Source organism: Cokeromyces recurvatus (assembly GCF_025118155.1).
Source record: "Cokeromyces recurvatus strain NRRL 2243 chromosome Unknown BX663scaffold_2, whole genome shotgun sequence".
In the NCBI taxonomy this organism is placed as follows: domain Eukaryota; kingdom Fungi; phylum Mucoromycota; class Mucoromycetes; order Mucorales; family Mucoraceae; genus Cokeromyces; species Cokeromyces recurvatus.
The window spans coordinates 1,491,398-1,512,450 of NW_026251388.1; the positions used below are offsets into that span (position 1 = coordinate 1,491,398).

The following is a 21,053-nucleotide window of genomic DNA, read 5'->3' on the forward strand; positions in this document are numbered from 1 at the left end:
AGATATCAGTGCACGTTGTATATTGGCCATAATAATATATATTAATGTAATTAAATCAAAGTTATGGAAAGAGAAAACACTTTGTAATAATATGTTTATTTGTCACTCATCAATTTCAAAAAGAATAGAGGGTGCACTTAGTTTAGAATGTTATTAATTCTTTGTTTTTTTTTTTTTTCTTTTTTTTTTTTTTTTTTTTTTTTTTTTTTTTTTTTTTTTTTTTTCTTTTCTTTTGTATATACATATATAATTAAGATAAAAAAAATGGTCATGTTTCAAGCACATCATATTTCTATGCAACTTCCTGATGGTAGATGGTTATTTAAGGATGTATCTTTTGATTTAGAAGAAGGAGAGACTTTAATTATACGTGGTCCAAGTGGTGTAGGGTAAATACTTGTTTTTTTTTTTTCGTACGACAATTGTTAAAATACAGTTTTATAGAAAAACAACATTATTAAAATGTATCGCAGAACTTATTCCTTATCAATCAGGCTATTCTACTTTATTCGATAAAGATGCTAGTGATTATACAATCCCAGTTTGGAGGTCTCGTGTCATGTATGTTCCTCAAAGACCCTCAGCTCATTCTGGTACCCCAATGGATTTTTTTAACATGGTGAAAAAATATAAAAGTCAAAAACATAAAAAGACGGATGATCCTGTTAGTATAATTTGTCATTTTATCTACTTTTTTTTTTCTTTTATCCTATCTCATTCTTTCTATTCTATTTTAATATTAGGTTAGAATTGGAAGTGAATGGAATTTATCTCAAAGTCATTTTGAGGAAAAATGGAGTAATCTTTCTGGTGGTGAAATTCAAAGAGTAGCTTTGGCTATTGCACTAGCTTTGAATCCGGATGTTTTATTACTTGACGGTAAAACAATCATCAATATAATTATTTTATATTATTCAGTCTATTTACGTATTATATAGAACCTACTTCTGCTTTGGATCCTGAATCAGTACAATTAGTTGAAAAAACATTAAAGTCAAGGACTTGCATTTGGATTTCTCATGATCCTGGACAACAAAAGAGAGTAGCAACTAATATTCTTACACTTTCTAGATCTCAGTTCTCTACTCCAACTGAATCAAGTATTAATGATGATCGTAGTAGTCAAACAACTATTCAAATGAATTCATAATGTTTTTTTTTTTTCCTTTTTTTTTTTTCTATTATTAGTTTTCTTTTCTTTCCTTTTTTATTTTTGTGTTGGTTTTAACATATACATTCTAACGGCAAATAAACCTGAGGGAAGGCCTTGTTGAAGTTCTTCTTTAATTAAAGTTAAGCCTGCTTTAGTAAATAATGTTTTCAGGTCGTTGTTAGTTCTTGTAACACTGCTGTCTTCATCATCTACAATAGCCTCCACTTTTGCATTATTTTCTTTTACACCAATTAGACCATTAGGTTTTAAACCTCGGACACAACGCTTAAAGAATTCAACAAAGTGATCTAACACAGAAGGTATTAGCGATTCCATAACAATAGATTAAATTAAACAAATCAACAATTTACCATCTGTCAAATGACCGAGTACCCATTGACACCAGATCAAATCATATTTGCCCTCTTCTGGTGTAAAATCTTGAAGACCCTGACAAAAGATATTACCGATTTTATTTTCTTCAATTTCTTTAGCTAAATAACTCGATTTAGCCTGTTCTACAAACGAGGGAGCTTGTTCAACAAGATCGACTTTTTCAAATGGTACATTTAATAAAAAATTCTTGGTAACCCGGCCAATGCCTGCACCACAATCACATGCATATTTTTCTCCGTTCATGACAGGCTCCTTAATTACAGTATTATTGACTCCCTTTTTACCATAGACATATTCATGAATAAAATCAAGCGAGCCTTTTACATCGACAGGGTCAATGACGGCGAAGCCGCCTAACATGCCATCGATGGTGGGTGTTACGCCGTTCCAGTACTTTTGAGCATCTGTGTACCATTCAGGCTTATCCATACGTTCTTTATAATCTTCCTAATTATATAAATAAGAATATAAATATGTTGATTTATATAAATACATGTATTTTAAGAAAAGAAAAAGACATTACAGAAATTGACATGATTGATATAAAAAAAAAAAAATACTTTTGCAGAAAAAAAAAATAAAATAAAATAAAAATAAAGGTTAAATATTATAATGATATTCCTGATTGGTTGATATAACATTTAAAATAGCATTTTATTTCATTTCTTTTCCCTTCAAGATATATTAAAATGTTGAATCAAGTCATTGTTCCTGCTAATATATTCCACTTGATTCTATCCCATGCTTATTCAACTGAAAATGTAAGACTGCAATAATCTTTATTTTATTTCTTTTTATTTTATTATTATTATTATTTCTTTTCTTCTTCTTGTGTATGTGCCTATATTCATTTCAATAACAATCATTTATAGGAGGAGATTATTGGCATGTTAATTGGTCATTGGGAGGTAAATGGTTATATTAAAAAAGAGCTGAAAAGTTGGAATATAAAATTAAAATAAATAATATAAAGACAATAACTAGTAATAACCCATATATTGGAACCAAGTCAGTTGCTCGTGTGAAATATATCTCATATTTGACTCGGTCGGATAAACGTAAAGATAGAGTAGAGATAGCACCTGAAAATCTACATTTAGCAGCATTACAAGCAGAAGTAAGTATACAGACTTGATATCCAAGATATGAGAAAAAAAAAATAGATATTTATTTGATTCATATCAATTCAGGAGTTTGGGAAGCAAATAGGTACACCAATGATGGTCATTGGTTGGGTAAAGCTAGACAATACTCTTTATCCAATTGTATTATTATTATTCTTATTTCTAATATAACCTTTTACAAAGTATCATAGTCATCCGCATATAACAGTATTTCCCTCCCATGTTGGTAAAGTAACGATATTAAAGAAGTCTTAAAAGCTTTGACCTGAACCTTTTTTTTATATATATATATCATATCCTCCTCTCTAGACATTAAGACACAATTATCACAACAACTAATGGATGATAGATTCTTTGGTATTATTGTATCCTGCTTTGATTCAAATAATGAAAACGTAAAAACAAAAAAAAAAAATTACACAGCAAAATAATAGATGTGTATAAGAAGATTCCTTTAATTTTTTTTTTTTTTTTTTTTTTATATAGACTGAAAAGATTCAAATTACTTGCTTTCAATCAATATTGGATCAGGAAACAAATACAGCAATAAAAGTAAATGTACCATTAATTATTGAACCTTCAACGGTAACAAAAGAGTATGATCCTACTAGTGTTATTCAAGAATTACATTTGAAATTATCAGAGCATATGTATGAAGAACAAAAAAGAGAATATATTCTATCAAATAACTGTGTCCAATATGATTTAAGAAAGATGAATAAATCAGATAAAGACGATAGTTTACCTGATATGATGACTCAATTATATAATACAAGTATTTATGGTCAATTTATTACAAGTTTAATAGATAATATGATTATTCCTACAACTCATATATTAGACTTAAAGTCAATAGAATTAGATAAAGAGGTATATAGATTATAACAGAAAGATGGAAGGCCTATTTACATATTTGTATATATTTAGATTGAAGAATTAGAGAAATATAAAAGACACTTATTGTCGTCAAATTCTAATACTACAGCATTGTCTATACCAAATAATAATACGAAATCACGTTCTATTGAAGACTATTTAATTCAATTATAATATATCATTTTTTTTTTTAAAAAAAATCATTCTCTTTCTCCTTTCTCTTTCATTTATTATGAACTTCTTAGTTGAACAAGATGAAATACATAATAAATATCTTAAAATTGCATGGAAAGTATTCCTTTGCTTTTTCTTTTTTTTTTAGACTCTATTGTGAGTAAGTAATAACAAGTAGAATAGGAATGCAGCTACTGTAGGATTACATCCTACTAGAATTAAAAGAAGAATAAATCGTAATACAATCTTATCTTTTGACATACCTAAATCATGGTAAAATCAAAAATTATATACACATATAAATATATCATTTAATACATAATTATCATATCAAGCAATTTAATTGATTATGAATATCAACAACCAATGTTACTTCAAACAAAAGCTTGTCTATTATATGGTATATCGAAAATTATGAGACAAAAGACCTGTATATTATATGGTATATCTATTTTTTATTATAACCTTTATACATTGATATCAATTCATTTTATCTTAAAAAGAGGATTCTGTTCTTTTATGTAATAAATTAAAATTTGGCTTAACTGACCCATTAAAGACTGCTAACATCGATATGGAAAAGCCTATAGCAAAGTATATATATAAAAAAAATTAGTTATCATGTTATTTTTTTTATTGTATATGTTTGTTTACTATTCTCTTCTTAATAGTTTAAATACTTTAACGTTATTACAGCAAAATGATGATTTAATAGAATTTCAAACATCAAAGGATGCCCCTTTATTTTCAAACTTAGTATGATATGTATATATATATGACTGTCTATTAGATGATTTTAATAATATATATATTATATAGTTTGCTGACAATAGAACTCGATTAAGTGAAAGAGATAAAGGCTTAAATGAAATTGATGAAAGCATTTGCTCTATCCTTAAATTCATGAGTCATAGTTCCTCGTTTAATTTACCTACTATAGATTCTCAACAAGGAGTATATTATAATTACCAATGTCTTTCTTTACAACAACAGAATCCGTCACATATGCTCGAAACAACTGCTTCACATTTTGAGCAAGAATCTAACCTTCAAGAAAATAATATATTATTTGATAATGATCTAATTGAGACTGGAGTGTAAAAGAGAAAGAGAGAGAGAGAGAGAGAAAAGTGGAGGGGAAATATAAGATTTTGACCTTTTTTTTTTATTTTATTTTATTTTTATTATTATTACAGAGATGATGATCAACATCAAGACTTTACAATAGACGAAGATAGATTGTTAAATTTTAAAAAAAACGAGGATAGTTCAGTATTTGATTTACCTTATCATTCAGATATAAATACTACATCAAAAGTTTATTATCCCTCTGTAAAAATTGTTCTATATATAAATGACATATTTATTTATTTTTTTTTGGTTCTAGGCAAATTCATATTCACCATTTACAACTAGTATTAAAGCATCTTCTAGTGGTCGTATTAGTATTGGGAATCATCCTGTCAGTAGTGGGAATAGTCATCCTCCATCACTTATACTGGAAGAAGGAAGTCTTGATTCCCCATCTACTGAGATGTATCCAGATATTGTACCTGATGATTCATCCATTGCTGTTTCTGAAATATCATCTACGGTACATCATCCAAGATGCGTACGACGTATGATGATGAATACGGCAGAAGATACTATCCTGCCTTTTAGTCATTATTATCAAACTGGGAAAGTGATAAGAAAGAATGAAAATCTACAAATAATGTCCAAGAAGGAAAGTATAGATGAAATTCGAGATAGCCTTCGACTACCTTCTATGAGATTGATTACATCGGATCAAGTAGAAGCAACAAATAGAGAAGGGGCCCTTCTTATTCATGGAGAATATGCATTCTTTCAAAATAAAAATAAATACTTTTATTTCAATCAACAACAGCGTCATCAGGTAAATCAATATATTATATCCCTATTCTTTCATTAGTACCTCTCTCTCTCTTTTAGTAACTGTTTTTATTGTTATTATAAAAGTATCACAGCTCTACAGAATTCGCTAAAAGTGTTGAAAAGTCAAGAAGATTTGATCGTCGTCGTAATACAAGTGGATCCTCTTCTTCTGTCTCTGGAGGGTTTATGAATACAAATAATAATACGAATGGAAATATATCAATACGTTCTTCTTCTGGTATATATAAATATATAGAGAGCGCTTTTAATTACTACTCTTCAAAAAAGTTTTAACTAGTTCTTCTATCAGTAGATATTCCAACTCCTGAAATGAATAATCTTGATCTTGGTGGAGATAATCATAGTGATCATATGTAATTTAATTAAATACAACATTTGGGTTTTAGGTACCCGGAAAGAATCACGTTTATCAATACATATATGTATATTTTTTTTTATAATATAGACCACAAAATAATGCTCATTGGCCATTTAATAATCAATTTGATGGTGGCTATGACTTTGATGATAATAATGTCGATTATGGATATCTTAATTTTGGTAATAATAATGATATTAATATTTATAAAAAAAAAAAAAAGTTAAAATATCTTGTAACATTTGACTATTTATATCATAGATCAGGCATTTCATATTGAAAATCAAGAAGTTATAGAAGATTACAATCATGAAGGAGGAGCTAAAGAGTTTTTAATGTAAAGCACACATAGTTTTTTAAATGGCATGACATAGAACTTTTCTTTCTTTATATATATATATAGTGAATTACGAACAAACTATTCGAGTCAAGATACAATTCGTTTAGATGAAATCTTTAAATCAAGGAATCGAATCCAAATATCGCAAATTTTCTATTATATTTTAGGTAACAATAAAAAAAAAAAAGGAGGCACTTTGTTAAGAATGTCTATTAATAATTTTATATAGTTTTGGCGTCAAAAAGCCAAATATATTTATGTCAAAAAGAACCTTATGACTCCATTGATATAAAGCTTTAAATTCAATCTTTTAATATTTTGCACATTAAATAATGAAATTAGTATTATAAACTGTTTAATTAGCTTTTTTTTTTTTTTTTTTTTTTTTTTTTTTTAAAAAAAAAAAATCATCTTGATATAATAGGCACTACAATTTTCTAGTATGTGCAAATAAGGAAAAAAAGAATAAAATTTGACAACTACAAATTAAAGTTTTATTTTTCTTATCCTTATTTTAGGTAGGTAAAAATAAAACTGATATTTATATAATGAGATTGATAGTATAGATAGATACATGCATGCATGTATAGATATGATAATAATAATAATAAGTTTAAAGTTTTTATTATACAACATGTATATTATTTTACAAATTACGGTATCGCTTATGACCAGTTTGGACCATAATTTGTACGATGGGGCTTGATCTACAAGTATCTTCCATACGTAAATGACGTTTAAGTGCATCAGTTCGAGCAAACAGTTTGTTACAACTTAAACATGAGTAAGGTTTTAGTCCAGTATGAACTCTGATATGACGCTGAAGGTCATATTTTCGAGCAAATGTAATTGGGCAAAAGCAACACTTGAACGGCTTTTCCTTTGTATTCGATTTTTTCTCCTGTCGTCGTTTTGTACGACGATTGCGCGAGATGGACATGGTGGACGATTTATTAGGTTTCTCTGTACGACTACAGTCATTCTGACTTGTGATGATAGCTTTAGTAGATGAAAAGAGAGTATGACTATCTACAAGATCTGGCAAAAGGGATTCATTAGCAGAATAACCATGGGTAGAAGTAAGGGCTTCAGATAAAAGTGGAAAAGACGAGCAGCAACTACAAGGAGACGAGAATGAATCGATGTCTGTCCAATAATCAAATATAGGCTTCCTACAATCAGGAACAAAAGAAAGGCATGAACTATCCTTATTATCTGCATGTTGATACATAGTATCATTCATAAAAAAGTTCATTGAAGGATAGAAACTTGATGTTAGTAGAAATTGATCCTTTTGTTTTTGCGTTGACATTTCAAATATATGCTTTTGTTGCGGCTGTATTGGGAGAATAGTATAATTTTGTAAAGAATTATCGAAAAGAACCGTATTACTAGAGTCAGAATAATAATGGTTTTGATAATAAGACATCTTTTTTTTTTATAAAGTAAACAAAATAAACTACAATAAAATCTATATACAATTATATTTATTAGCTTTTATAAGCAAAATTTACAGTGAACGAAAAAAAAAAGGGGTTTTGTCAATAAATTAGAATAGTAAAGAATAAACAGAAAATAATAGAAAGTTAAAGAAAAATAATAATAAAAGAAAACAAAAATAAGGAGAAGTATGAAGCCTATATAATTTAATGTTTCTTTATATACATGGCGTTGTACTGATTTGTATAGCAGTAGAAAATCAAAAAAAATGGTATATTTACAAGATGATAACTATATTTACTGTTTTACAAACTTCTTTGAGTATCAGATCTCTTAAATTATAATGTTTACTCCTTAATAGCAACTTTATACACAATGAAAATAATAAGTTCATGTTATTAGGAGTATATTTGTTGATTATTATGTCATTATTGTAGATAATTTCATCATATAGTATTTGTAAATCGTACTATATCATATACTTTTTTTTTTTTTTTTTTTTTTTTTTTTTTTTTTTTTTTTTTCAAGGAACAATTTTTATTTGTATATCCTTTTTTTTTTCAAATGCTCTATCTAAACGCGCAATGAACATTATACATTTATATCACTCAACTAACCTAATCTATCAATGGAATAGGTTAATCTTGTGAATATAAGGATTTTTTTTTTAAGGAAGAGTACATAAATATAGGAATATTAAAAAGTAATAATGACGGTAATCAGGAGGATTTACGCTTAAGCCAAGATATGAGGTATATATTATGGGAGCAGTTATAAAAGGGAGAAGTGCTGTAAAGAAGATGATCAAATTTTCAGAAAATGTGGTATATCATAATCCAAATAGGTATTTATGATTGATGAGTATCACTAGAAATAGATTGGTATACAAAGAAAGAGAAGAATGGCTTCTTGGCATTGTGTATTGAGTTGAAGTTATTCATATATATTTAGAGAGGGAAGCATTGATATATATCCTTTTGTTTATAATTATTTGTATTATTATTCAGAGCTCATGTAGATGTATTAGAAACGACTATTCAAATTAATTTAGTCTATAATAAATATAATAGAATCAACATTTGGAAATGGTCATCAGACACTATTGAATAGGGTCAATAGAAAACATTGATTTACATAAGAAGCTTAATTTTATGTTCAAGTTCCTTAAAACTCATTTGAATAAAGGTCTATATTTAATGATACTTGATTTCTTTAAAACAATAATGTGAGTAAATGAATTTTACAATACATCACCTAAGCCAACAAAGGAGAGAATAAAGCTACTAATCAAATAGGACTACATATTAAAGATAAAAGGCTCTACTGGATGATACTACAACACCAATATAAATATGAATAGAGCACGGAGAATTTAATGTTGTATATCCTTCATCATATTCTCTAGAACTAAAATCTTTTGAATACTTTAAATTTTTCGTCAAAAATAAGTTAAATAAAATTGAAGCTTAAAGTAATTAATGCTTACAATAAAGGCCTTATTAATGCCTTGACTAACTCCCTTGGTTATATAACCATCAAAACATAGGATACTATAATAAAATCTCAAATTAAATATATACTAATGTTTACTCAAAATAAAATTATATACTGAAGGGTTCTGCTAAACCTCTTCCTTGTAGAATTTTACCCAAGTATCTATGAGAATGAGTTATAAATAATTTAAAAGCACTCAGCTTTAAGTGATAGAATTTTTTATAGATCTGAGTTGTTCATACTTCATTCTCCAAGAGCTTATAACATTTTATTTTCTTTTTGACAATTAACCAAAACTACTCTATAAAATTGTGTTTAAGCAAGAATAATAGATTAATATCATTCAGACTTCATACTCTTAAAACATATCATTTTCCTTATAAATAAGAACTATATTGCTTAATATAGTCTTTCAAAATCATAAATAATAACTCGCTATAGTTCCTTTATTGGAGAGTTTCAAAATGACCAGTCTTCTTTCTCTTTTTGTAAGATGCTTACAGAAGCCTTAAATTAAATCCAATAAGAGAAATCTAATATGGAGATCGCATATCAAAACTGTGGTTATCTATTTCACTTTTATTATTGACATTGTATCACTTTCCTTTAATCATACCATATTTTTGTTTTTTTTTCTGTTAAGGTAAAGAGCAATATCATTAAGAAAGACATAGTTACTTTAAACTCACCTCTTCGAGCCGTTTTTGAGTCTTAGCTTTGCTATCCAGGTTAAAAGTATGCTTTTTTTTTTTTTTTTTTTTTTTTTTTTTTTTGCGCTAACTTGAAATATCTAAATGGTATTTTTAAAATCGAATAATATAGAAGATATGTAAAATGCATTTTGGGAACTCTCCTTTTTTTTTTAACAAAAAATATGAGGTAAAATTATACACAAATGACATAAACATAATAAATGTTTATTTATTTTATTTTTTTTTCGGATTAACATGAGTAATTTATAATATTAAGGAGTTGAATTATAGAATGGTCAATTGACTATAACTTAAAAAGTAATTAATCATTTAGTTTCCCCTCCCCCACTTTATCGTCTTCACCCTTTTAATTTTGTACAACATATTCAGCAAGTATTATTTTTATTTATTTATTTTGCATGTGATATCATTTAAAGATATGTAGATAAAGCTTTGCTTCCCGTCCTCCATTATGTTTTCTCGAAAATAAAGGAAAATGTATAAGGGGAAAAAAAAGCTCTATTAAAGCTATAATTATACAAAGAAAATAAAAAAAAAAGAGGAGAGGGTTTATATATAATATGGATAGGACCGTAGTTGTTAATAATCAACCTCTCCTCTTCCTCTTCCTCCTTCTCCTTCCCTTCCTCTCAATATGCTTGTTAATGTAATGAAATATATCTATTTTTTGTTTAGAATCAATATCTTTCTTTTTTTTTTTCTTTTCAAACATGGTTACGGAAATATTCTCCAGGTGAACGAAAACTTTTTGCAAATCCTCAATAATCAGTTACTTTGGATCAATATTGAGACAGATGTGCTTTTTTATGCCCTTTCTCTAGTATAAATAAATAGCAAAATCTTTCGATATTTTCATCATAGAAGCAACACTAAGCTGTTAATACTCATGCTTTTTGATTTACACTATCTTTTTTTCTTTATGTTAACATACTTTACTCTTTGATATAAGAGGCAAATCAAAGATGCTTACGAACGAGATTAGAGATGGATTAGTAATTCACAAGACTAGTTCTATATACAATAAGCTAACTATAATATTTTATGCATACAATTCGTTTAATATGTATAGACAACTGCAGTGAAACATAATTATAATAGAATAGATAATAATTTGACTATATTGCTTGTAAATTCTATATCTTAAACAACGTGCAAATCACATATATAGTGAATGAATGCAAAACTCTTCTACAAGCAAATTTTATTTTGAATAACCAATATGTATTAACTGCTAAAAATTTAACATTTATTTATGTTTTGTGTTATGTAATTCAAATTTAAATGTATACAAATGAAAGTAGTCTATACATTCAATAGGGTATAGTATTAACTATAAAATTCTAAAGTTATATAACGCATTGATAGTTGAAAAGAAGCTTAATTATATATCCGTTAAAGCATAAAATGCAAAAGCAACAGCATGATAGCATCTCATCAAAAATTAATAAAAAAAAAAGAAAAAGAAAGAAAGAGAAAGGGAATAAGTAAAGCTCATATAAGCAAGTTAAATACATTGTAAGCCTTAATATTTTTCTTCTTCAAAAGCAAACAGTTGAAGCTATACATTCACATGAATTTTTTTTTTCTTCATGAGAGGCTATAAAAATATTTATGTAAATGGCAAAATTATTATATTCATATTTTAAAAAATATATCTCTCTCATCAGAAAGCTTTCTATATAAATTAAAGGGTAGAGAAAAAGAAAGTTAATTAGTTTGTTTTCATTTGTAGTCAAAGTTAAAACAAACTTGTTAAATTATTAAATAATAAAAAATCATAAAACAAAAACTATGTTAAACCGAAAGGATAGTGATATATATACTCCTAACATAGAATAACCATATAGGGTATCCACTTACATCTTCTAAAAGATAGTATTAGATTCTTCAAGATTAGTGAGTGTATTAAATGAAGCTTTCGATGTGTTGAAAAAAAAAAAAAAAAAAAGTTTACGTCACAGAAATTCCTAGATTCGGGCTTGAAAATGAGGAGTTGGTTGTAGAATTATCAATGAATTTTGCGGGGAAAAGGAACAAGGGTTAAATTTATAGTGTGTATTTTGTGGAGTTCATAATATTTGCTGTAGTAAAGCGAAGCTTTTTTTTTCTTTCTCTTAACATTAAACTTCCTCCCCCCCTCCTCTTCTTTAGAAAAAAAAAATTATTTAACTCCCCACTCTAATAGAATAAATATTATGTTGCGCGTCATTAATAAGACAAGCGTAGCACGCAGATCACCAGCTATTCTTAAAACTGGAGGTAACAATAAATAATAGGCAATAATAAACCCCCGAAACTAAGTTTATTTATCTATCCAATATAGTCCGTGCTTTCGCTGCATCAACCAATGTCAAAGACGAAGTAGAAGTTTTCATTGATGGAAAGTCTGTCATGATTGAACAAGGCGCTGCCTTAATTCAAGCTTGTGAAAAAGCTGGTGTTGATGTATGTTGAAATTTAAAATAAACTAATGACTGGAATTAATTAATCTATCATTTACATTAATTAAAGATTCCCCGCTTCTGTTATCATGGTATGAATTAAAATTAGATGATGGAAAAAAAAAAAAAAAAAGAAAAAGAAAAAGAAAAAGAAAAAAAAAGAGAGAGAGAGAAAGAGAGAGAAAGATTCGAGTTTAAAATTTAATTGGGAACTATATTTTTGATGGAATTCAATGACGATTTTAAAATCAAAATTCAACTTGTAACATTAATATACAATTTCTTTTATAGAGCGCCTTTCAGTTGCTGGTAATTGTCGTATGTGTCTAGTTGAAGTTGAACGTGCACCTAAACCAGTTGCTTCATGTGCTTATCCAATTATACCTGGCATGAAGGTGAAGACAAATACCCCGATGGTCCACAAGGCCCGTGAAGGTGTTATGGAATTTTTATTATACAACCATCCTTTGGATTGTCCTATCTGTGACCAAGGTGGTGAGTGTGATCTTCAGGATCAAAGTATGCGTTATGGTTCTGATCGTAGCCGTTTCCGTGAGCCTATGGGCAAGCGTTCTGTTGAAGATAAAAATTTTGGCCCACTTATTAATACAGAAATGACACGTTGTATTCAATGTACTCGTTGTGTTCGTTTTGCTAATGAAGTAGCAGGTGCTACTGAACTCGGTACAGCCGGTCGAGGTAATGACATGCAGATCACCACTTATATTGAGAAGACTATTGCATCTGAAATGTCCGGTAATGTCATTGATCTTTGTCCTGTTGGTGCTTTGTTATCAAAGCCTTACAATATGAAAGCAAGACCTTGGGAATTAAAGAAATATGAAACGATTGATGTATCTGATGCTATTGGCTCAAATATTCGTCTCGATACTCGTGGTGTCGAAGTTATGCGTATCCTTCCTAGATTGAATGAAGAAATTAATGAAGAATGGATTTCTGATAAGACTCGTTTCTTCTATGACGGTCTTAAAGTTCAGCGTCTCACCACACCTTTAATTCGTGAAGGAAACCGTTTTGTTCCTGCTACTTGGGAAAGTGCCTTGAAGCGTGTTGCTCGTGAACTTGCTTCTGCTCAAGGTAACTCCGCCAAGGCTGTCGCTGGTCATCTCGCTGATGCTGAATCTATGGTAGCTATGAAAGATCTTTTCAATCGTATTGGTTCTGAAAATTTGACTATTGATGCTCCTAATGGTTCTAAGCCTCTTGCTATTAATGCTGATTTCCGATCTAATTATGTCTTGAACTCGACTATTGCTGGTGCTGAAGAAGCTGATGTAGTTCTCTTAATTGGTACAAACCCTCGTCATGAAGCACCCATTTTGAATACACGTTTCCGTAAATCATGGCTTCATTATCAACAAGATCTTGGTTTAATTGGTCAACCTGACGACTTGAATTATGAATATACTCATATTGGTGCCAGTTCAAAGGACATTGAAAAGATTTTAGATGGCTCTCATCCTTTTGCTAAGCGTCTTACTGAAGCCAAGAAGCCCATGATTGTTGTTGGCTCTGGTGTGATTGAAAATGCAAAGGATAGTGCCTATCTCCTCTCAAAGGTATCTGAACTAGCAGAAAAGCATAAGAAGACTTTATTCCAAGATGGCTGGAATGGTGTTAATATTTTACAACGTGCTGCTAGTAGAACAGCTGCCTATGAAATTGGTTTTGTCCCTACCTCAAGCGAGGCCGCTTCAACGCCTGTCAAATTCCTCTATCTTTTAAACGCTGATGAAATTTCACCTTCTGATATTCCTAAAGATGCCTTTGTTGTTTATCAAGGTCATCATGGTGATGTCGGTGCTCAATATGCTGATGTTATCCTTCCTGGTTCTGCCTTCACAGAGAAGAATGCCACTTATGTTAATACAGAAGGTCGTACACAACTTACACGTGCTGGTGTTAACGCTCCAGCTGCAGCTCGTGAGGATTGGAAGATTATTCGTGCCTTATCTGAAGTTGCAGGACATACACTTCCCTATGATGATCTTTCATCCATTCGCTCTCGTCTTTCAGAAATTAGTCCTGCCCTTACTCGTTATGATATAATTGAAACACCCTCTATATCACAGCTTGGATTAAATACTCAACGTAATCCTAAAGCACAAAGCACAGGAGAAGTTTTGACATCTGTCATTAAGAACTTTTACCGTACAGATCCTATTTCTCGTGCTTCAAGTACAATGGCTAAATGTACTAAGGCATGGGTAGAAAATAAAGATGGTGAAGCAGAACTTAAGTCTGGTACTTCATAATAAATGTTAATTTTTTTTTACTGCATATAAATGGCAAATCTTTCTCGGGATTTTTTTTTTCTTTTTTAGATTGTTTTAATATTTATACACAAAAATCCACACATATATAAAGGAGGGAAAAAAAAAATAAAAAAAACACTATTATCGTTTCTTTTTTAATTCACTAAAGTATTTTAATAGAAATAACTAATGCTATAAGACTGATTTCTATGAAAAATTAGGATCAAATATTGCAATTTGGAGACATAATAATAGAATAAAAAATACATTCCAATAAAAGTCCTTTAGTTAGTAAATAATGGACATAGTTTTCTATTAAACTAAAAAAAAAAAATCCTTCTAAATATTATTTTTATTCTTAAATAGACTTGCGTTTATTATTTTTACTTTGCTTAAGTCTTTCTTTTGCTAAAGGATGATCTGCAGGCGTAAGCAATTCAAAACTGCATAATAATTCCTCGCTTACACTCATAATGGCGCCAAAATTATCAAATTCTCCACAATAATTTGGAGCAGAAAAAACAGTCACAAGCGTTTTATCATTAAAGAATTCATAACCATCTTCGACAACCTGTATAAAAAGAAAGGGGAAATGTTTTTTTTTTTTTTTTTTTTTTTTAATAATACTGAAATTATTTTATATATGAATGTATAATTTACCATATGGGCTCGACAAATTAAATCTAGATCAAAAGTTGCAAGAAATTTGTTTATAACTTTTTGTCCAAATACATATGAAACACCTCGTTCATTATCTTCCCATTCTCCATCAATGTCGGCTGGATCAGACCAGAGTAAGTCATTTAGTAATCCATAATCGGGTACATCTGTTGGTCTTTGAATATTTCGAATGTCATTCATGCTATGTAATGAAGGACTTAGACCACCATGAACGCAAAATATTTTTCCAGCAACTAAAGCCGCAATAGGTAGAGTATTAAACACGTCTACAAACACCCGCCACATCTTTGCACTCAGACGACGCTTACATTCGTCATAAAATCCATACACTTTTTTTTTTTTTTTGGGCTTATATATTAGTAAAATAATCACGATAAAATAAACCAAATAGGGTTATCTACCTTTTGTTACATTTGCACTCTCGTGATTTCCGCGTAAAAGAAAGAAATTTTCTGGGTATTTAATTTTATAACAAAAGAGTAACAATATGTTTTCTAAGCTTTGCTTTCCTCTATCAACATAGTCTCCTAGAAATAAATAATTAGAATTAGGTGGAAATCCACCCATTTCAAATAGTCGAATTGTGTCAGTATATTGTCCATGTGTATCACCTACTATCTTGACAGGTGGAGATAGTTCTAATAAAGACTATATATTCATACATATGTGTGTATATATATAGTTTTAAATATAAGTAATATAATCGTTTTTTTTGTCTATTTTATCACGCACACACGCACACACACACACACACACACACACACATGTTTATGCTTTTGCTTAAAGATATATGAATAAAAGAATTACATTACAGGCTGACTTAAGAAAATGTCCATAGCTGCTCTACAAATAGCTGTCACCTCTGAAGACTTTAAACATAATTGTCTAGAAACCTTTGATGTATACCCTGCTTCTAACAAACGATGAATATATTCGTCAATATTAGTTGTAGAAGAGTATTCACTAGATATAGAATTAACAGTTAACTGATTTATAGATCCAACAGTAAGCTGATTAAGTTCTTCTTCTTGTTGAGTATTTCCAACAAGGCCTTGTTGTGGTGGCCAAAAATCAGACGTTGCTAATAGTTTATGTTGCTGAGGATTTTGTACCTTTCCTTGAAAGGGGTCTATCGATCCTCGAGATAAATATTCTTTGTTATTATTATTATCATTATTATTACTGTTAGGGTAATCTGGATTTAGTTCTGTTAGAGTTGAGGTTGTATTGTTTTGCCTGTTATTTTTAGATGTTAAAAGAATAGAATTGACAGAATGAGCTGTGCTCGTCGATTGGTCATTTTCAACATCGATTCGTGGAGGTAAAGGCATGCTCTTTCTTTTTGCCAGCTTGTCTTTTTTCTTGAACCCTTTCTTGGTAGAAACATTATTTCCCATATTTTTTTTTTGTCCTTTACAATATTTATATGTATATATTTTTTTTTACAAGAATAAGAATTAAAAAAAAAAAAAGAAAAAAAAGAGTTATTTTATTTTATTTTGGAAACAATAAATTAATTGGGATTTTAAAGCCCGCTTTATTATTTATTTTTTATAACGACTTAAAGGAATGTTATCTTCCTCTTCTTCTTCTTCTTCATTATGATTGCTTGGATGATGACTTGGTATTGGCTTTAAATTAAATTGAACACTACTTTGTTTTAAAGATGATCTATGAGAAGTAGTCTCTTGTTGATGATTTGCTAAAGGATGAGTTTGTACGAATTGAGCTACTTCATTTCCACGTTTCTTTGCTGAATTAATAAATCGAGTTACTTTACCTATTTTTTTCTGCTGTTGTAATGTATTGGGATCAGATATTGGAGTCATCTCTAGACGCTTTTCAGCTAATTGTTGAAAATCAGTTTGTTGAATAGAAAGATACCAAAACATTAAATTCGAAATAAGCACTTGCTGATATAAAGACCGTCGAGGATTTGTAAGCTTCAGATGAGATAATCGATAAATAGCTCGCTCAACATGAAGGGGTAGTCGATTATAATTAAAAAGTTTAAGCTCAGGGGAGGAAACTGTATCTAGCCTGCTAGATTGTTTCTTTTGTGCATCATATGTTGTATTATTAAAAGTGATATTATTATTAGTAGTATTAGAAGTAGTATTAATAGTAGAAGATGTAGTAGTAGTGATAGTTGGTGATAGATGATTTGATTTGTTTTTTAATTTTGATAATATTGAATTATCATTGGTGTATGTTATGTTAGATCTCACAGAAAGCGATCGACTAAAAATAGAGGCTAATCCTGATAATGGTGAATTATTATGACTACTAATAATCGTATCTGTCATTGATAATCTTTCCTTTTTATTACTCGCTTTTCCATTCTTCTTGTCATTAAACAATAATCCCCCGAGCCATGATACTCGTTTTTCAGGTTTAGTAGACATTGAGGGAATAGAAGACGACGTAGTTTCTGTCTCCAAACGAATTAACTTTGGTCTCTTTGGTGATTCATGAATGGCAATGCTATCTGTTTTTGTTTCAATAATATTACTAGCTTCTTCCTTTTCTATATGATGGATGGCTTTATCCTCTTTATCTTCATTTTCTTCTTGACTATTTTCGACGCTTTTTGTTGCCTTTTCTTTATCATCAATCTGTAGTAATAGTTGTGACTCTGCATCATGCACACGTGAAAGAATACCTCTCTGAGAATCATCTGATTCAAGACTGACACTACCTAAATCTATCCATTCACTCATATTTACTGGTTGATCGTATAAACTGACCCCTTCAGATATGTTCCATGCAGGCTTTGCTGCTGTTACTTTTGACTGAAAATTAGAATCTTCATTTGGTTTTCTTTGAGAAACCGATCTTCTTTGCATCATTTGCTGTCTATCTTCGAAATTAAAGGTCTTTCTGTTTCGTCCCCTTGCAGAAAAAGCAGATCTACGCAAAAGGGATTTATCGGCTCTTGGAGCAATGATACGTGAATCATCTATTGAAGTTGAATTACGGTCAAATATTTGGGTTGATGAATTTATGTCTAAAAATGGATTTAAAATTTTGTGAGTATAATATAAATGGAAAAAAAAAAAAGGCATATGAATATGTTTGTGTAAATCTTAGTATTGATGTACAACAACAATATATACTTACGTACCTTTTAATTGCTCATTATTTGTCATAACTTTCTTTAAAAATAACCGTTTCTTCTCGGAGAGGGTTCGATGTAATTCTTCTTCTTCTTCTTCGTCATGATCAATTAAAGTATTCCTTTGTTCTAATACAGTCATTGATTGAGATAAAATTGATTTTCTACGATGTAATGTTGTAGATCTTCGAGTAGGTGTATTAGCTCCATGAGTTTTAATAAATTTAGCAAATTCAATGGGTGCAATTTGAGGATGTTTATCAGCAGGAACCCTTTTAAATATGTATCAAAAAAAAAAAAAAAATACACATACATTAAAATAAGCGAAACAAAGACATTTATATTTGCTTAATGTACCATATAACATCAACATTGGCATAATCTAGTGAATCTTTTTGATTTTCGTAAATTGACTCGGATTCTTTGAGTGGTGTGTCCAAAGAAGGACTATTTGAGGATGAAATAGGTGGAGGATTCTCATTTTCTTTATTGTTTGTATTATTTTGTTCATTTTCCAACTTGTCTGACAACAATAAAGCAGCGTATAAATCAGCAATTGAGGATTTCAATTCTACCTTGTGAGTATTATCATTCATGAGAAGAATAAAATAAAAATAAATAAATAAAAATAAATGGGAAATGATAATAATGTCCTATTTAGGAGAGGAGGGGAAAAAAAATAAGATTTTCTTTTCATATTAATTGACAATTTTTTTTTTTTTTTCATTGTTATTGTAAAGATATTAGAAGCTTTCAAATACTTTATTTATCCGAAATATGAATATTTACTAAGAATGAAGTAATATTGCTTCTAATTAATTTACTCCTTTTAACATAGTCAACTTAACTTTCTTTACATGTCTTGTATTTATACATTTGAAAAGAAGTATAAATGATATCTGTTCACATTTATGTTATTGAAGATAGTAATGGATTAGTAGTAGAATTTTGCTAACAGTAACCAGAAAGGGTTATCTTAGAATTGGTTTTAAGCAGTAATCCTATAACAATTCAAGTTAATGATAAGCACAGCATTATTATTCTAATATTATCAATATAGACTTATATAGAAAACTATTAAGCTTATAAATAGCTACAAGATCAAAACTTAATATGTACTTTTATAATAATTAAAGAAAGAGAAAAGGAGTGGAACAGGAATACAGATTTATATATCTGCGTTTAGGGAAAAGCATACTATTATCAAGTATTATGTATTTAATCATAGTGTGATTAAGTACGTGACATATATGCATACACATACATACATAGGAATATTTTGAATCTATTCATTTCATAAAATAATATGATGATAAACTTCTATTACGTAATTGGTTCCTAGAATAGCGAATGCTGACAACATTACAAAAAAAAATGCACTTTTGATTTTTAATGTTTTCAGAACGAATTCTAACGTTAAAACAAATATCATTCATTTCTGATTAATATACACATAAGTTTCTAAAAATTAATATTGGATATCTCTAATATGACGGATGCTGAAGCTTTTGATAAGTTATTAATTGCTAGTCTCCAATCAAACAAAGCTAAAATCCGTATAAAGGATGTAATAGATATGGATAATCCTATATTGAGTGAAGTCGTTAAAGTTGTTTATCACATATATGAGGATAATTGACAAAAATTATAACAGTAATGTGAGTTCAAATAATGTGCGTGATAGTTGTAATGGTATGATCTATATATAAAAAAAAAATAAAGAGAAAGAGTATAGTTTGAGACTGTTTATTCAATGTAAAAAGAATGATATAAAGACTATTTTGTGTCTAAACAACTATCTGAATTTATACTAATGAATCCTGAATCAAAGAATATGAGTCATGAAACAGTGTTAATATTCAGATATACATTGTGTTGATTCAAGAGACTGATCTATGGATTATCTATTGGGTATTATTATTGTATAATGATCTGATTTAACTTGTGGTATTTGTGTTAAGAAAGAGAAGTATAAAATAAACGAAAATAAAATATGCGAAATTTGTCAATATAAAAATGTTATATTTGTCAAAAATAACTGAGAAAAAGATAATTATCTATATAAAGATGTCTGCTATATATATATATTGTATAATTGATTTATTAATGGTTTATCCGTCCAGGTTATACGTTATTACCCCTTTCCACTATATTAGTCTGTATAGTTGGGTTATATATTTTTGAGTGATCAGTTCAATGTATACAGTATGTACAATAGTTGTAATGAATAAATACTTACTCCCCCTTTTTTATTAAAAATATCTTAATTTATTATATACAATGGTGATATATCATATCAAGTCTAGTTTATGTATATTGACAATCGTTTATGTTTGATATGACAGCTAAATTATAATAATGATTAGCAGTACTTTAACTTCAGCTTTAGAACTATTTATTACTGTATTTGTACTAATATCAGCGCTGTTAATAAATATTTTAGTTTAACTTTTAACTCTATTTTTGTATATAACGATATTATGATTATTTTATTATTATACTATATACAAATATGACAAACAATCAATATAGATGAGGTATGGTTGTCAATATTA

At 29.0% G+C, this 21,053-nt stretch overlaps 8 protein-coding genes across 8 annotated transcripts; 4 read left to right on the forward strand and 4 right to left on the reverse strand.

Moving 5' to 3' along the window:
* Positions 1–264: 264 nt before the first annotated feature.
* On the forward strand, positions 265–938 carry BX663DRAFT_426960 (P-loop containing nucleoside triphosphate hydrolase protein; the record flags this gene model as incomplete). The annotated part of the gene is made up of 3 exons (XM_051522587.1): positions 265–370; positions 474–664; positions 744–938. The coding sequence occupies 3 exons, from the start codon at positions 265–267 to the stop codon at positions 936–938; spliced, it is 492 nt and encodes a 163-aa protein (XP_051387404.1).
* A 269-nt stretch (positions 939–1,207) lies between these two features.
* Positions 1,208–1,978, reverse strand: BX663DRAFT_426605 (alpha-N-methyltransferase NTM1; the record flags this gene model as incomplete). Its single annotated transcript, XM_051522559.1, has 2 exons — positions 1,208–1,461; positions 1,525–1,978. 2 exons carry the CDS (start codon positions 1,976–1,978, stop codon positions 1,208–1,210), a joined length of 708 nt encoding a protein of 235 aa, XP_051387405.1.
* Positions 1,979–2,119: 141 nt separating this feature from the next.
* On the forward strand, positions 2,120–3,759 carry BX663DRAFT_495813 (JAB1/Mov34/MPN/PAD-1 ubiquitin protease-domain-containing protein). The gene is made up of 8 exons (XM_051525700.1): positions 2,120–2,310; positions 2,422–2,457; positions 2,523–2,666; positions 2,740–2,784; positions 2,857–2,899; positions 2,983–3,068; positions 3,160–3,543; positions 3,601–3,759. The coding sequence occupies exons 1-8, from the start codon at positions 2,239–2,241 to the stop codon at positions 3,721–3,723; spliced, it is 933 nt and encodes a 310-aa protein (XP_051387406.1). The 5' UTR covers positions 2,120–2,238; the 3' UTR covers positions 3,724–3,759.
* On the forward strand, positions 3,673–6,658 carry BX663DRAFT_557962 (uncharacterized protein). The gene is made up of 14 exons (XM_051531793.1): positions 3,673–3,837; positions 3,907–3,996; positions 4,059–4,165; positions 4,227–4,317; positions 4,395–4,479; positions 4,543–4,820; positions 4,920–5,055; positions 5,111–5,620; positions 5,704–5,857; positions 5,930–5,993; positions 6,086–6,180; positions 6,260–6,335; positions 6,402–6,505; positions 6,568–6,658. The coding sequence occupies exons 1-14, from the start codon at positions 3,782–3,784 to the stop codon at positions 6,636–6,638; spliced, it is 1,917 nt and encodes a 638-aa protein (XP_051387407.1). The 5' UTR covers positions 3,673–3,781; the 3' UTR covers positions 6,639–6,658.
* A 236-nt stretch (positions 6,659–6,894) lies between these two features.
* Positions 6,895–7,919, reverse strand: BX663DRAFT_495818 (uncharacterized protein). The gene has a single exon (XM_051525701.1). It carries the CDS (start codon positions 7,765–7,767, stop codon positions 6,985–6,987), a length of 783 nt encoding a protein of 260 aa, XP_051387408.1. The 5' UTR covers positions 7,768–7,919; the 3' UTR covers positions 6,895–6,984.
* A 4,072-nt stretch (positions 7,920–11,991) lies between these two features.
* On the forward strand, positions 11,992–14,863 carry BX663DRAFT_495821 (G subunit of NADH dehydrogenase). The gene is made up of 4 exons (XM_051525702.1): positions 11,992–12,244; positions 12,309–12,430; positions 12,497–12,518; positions 12,718–14,863. Exons 1-4 carry the CDS (start codon positions 12,181–12,183, stop codon positions 14,700–14,702), a joined length of 2,193 nt encoding a protein of 730 aa, XP_051387409.1. The 5' UTR covers positions 11,992–12,180; the 3' UTR covers positions 14,703–14,863.
* Positions 14,864–15,060: 197 nt separating this feature from the next.
* On the reverse strand, positions 15,061–16,714 carry BX663DRAFT_426799 (type 1 protein phosphtase-I; the record flags this gene model as incomplete). Its single annotated transcript, XM_051522572.1, has 5 exons — positions 15,061–15,273; positions 15,363–15,712; positions 15,785–16,001; positions 16,196–16,521; positions 16,567–16,714. 5 exons carry the CDS (start codon positions 16,712–16,714, stop codon positions 15,061–15,063), a joined length of 1,254 nt encoding a protein of 417 aa, XP_051387410.1.
* A 213-nt stretch (positions 16,715–16,927) lies between these two features.
* On the reverse strand, positions 16,928–19,094 carry BX663DRAFT_548469 (uncharacterized protein; the record flags this gene model as incomplete). The annotated part of the gene is made up of 3 exons (XM_051531080.1): positions 16,928–18,390; positions 18,508–18,770; positions 18,856–19,094. 3 exons carry the CDS (start codon positions 19,092–19,094, stop codon positions 16,928–16,930), a joined length of 1,965 nt encoding a protein of 654 aa, XP_051387411.1.
* Between the last annotated feature and the right edge of the window lie 1,959 nt (positions 19,095–21,053).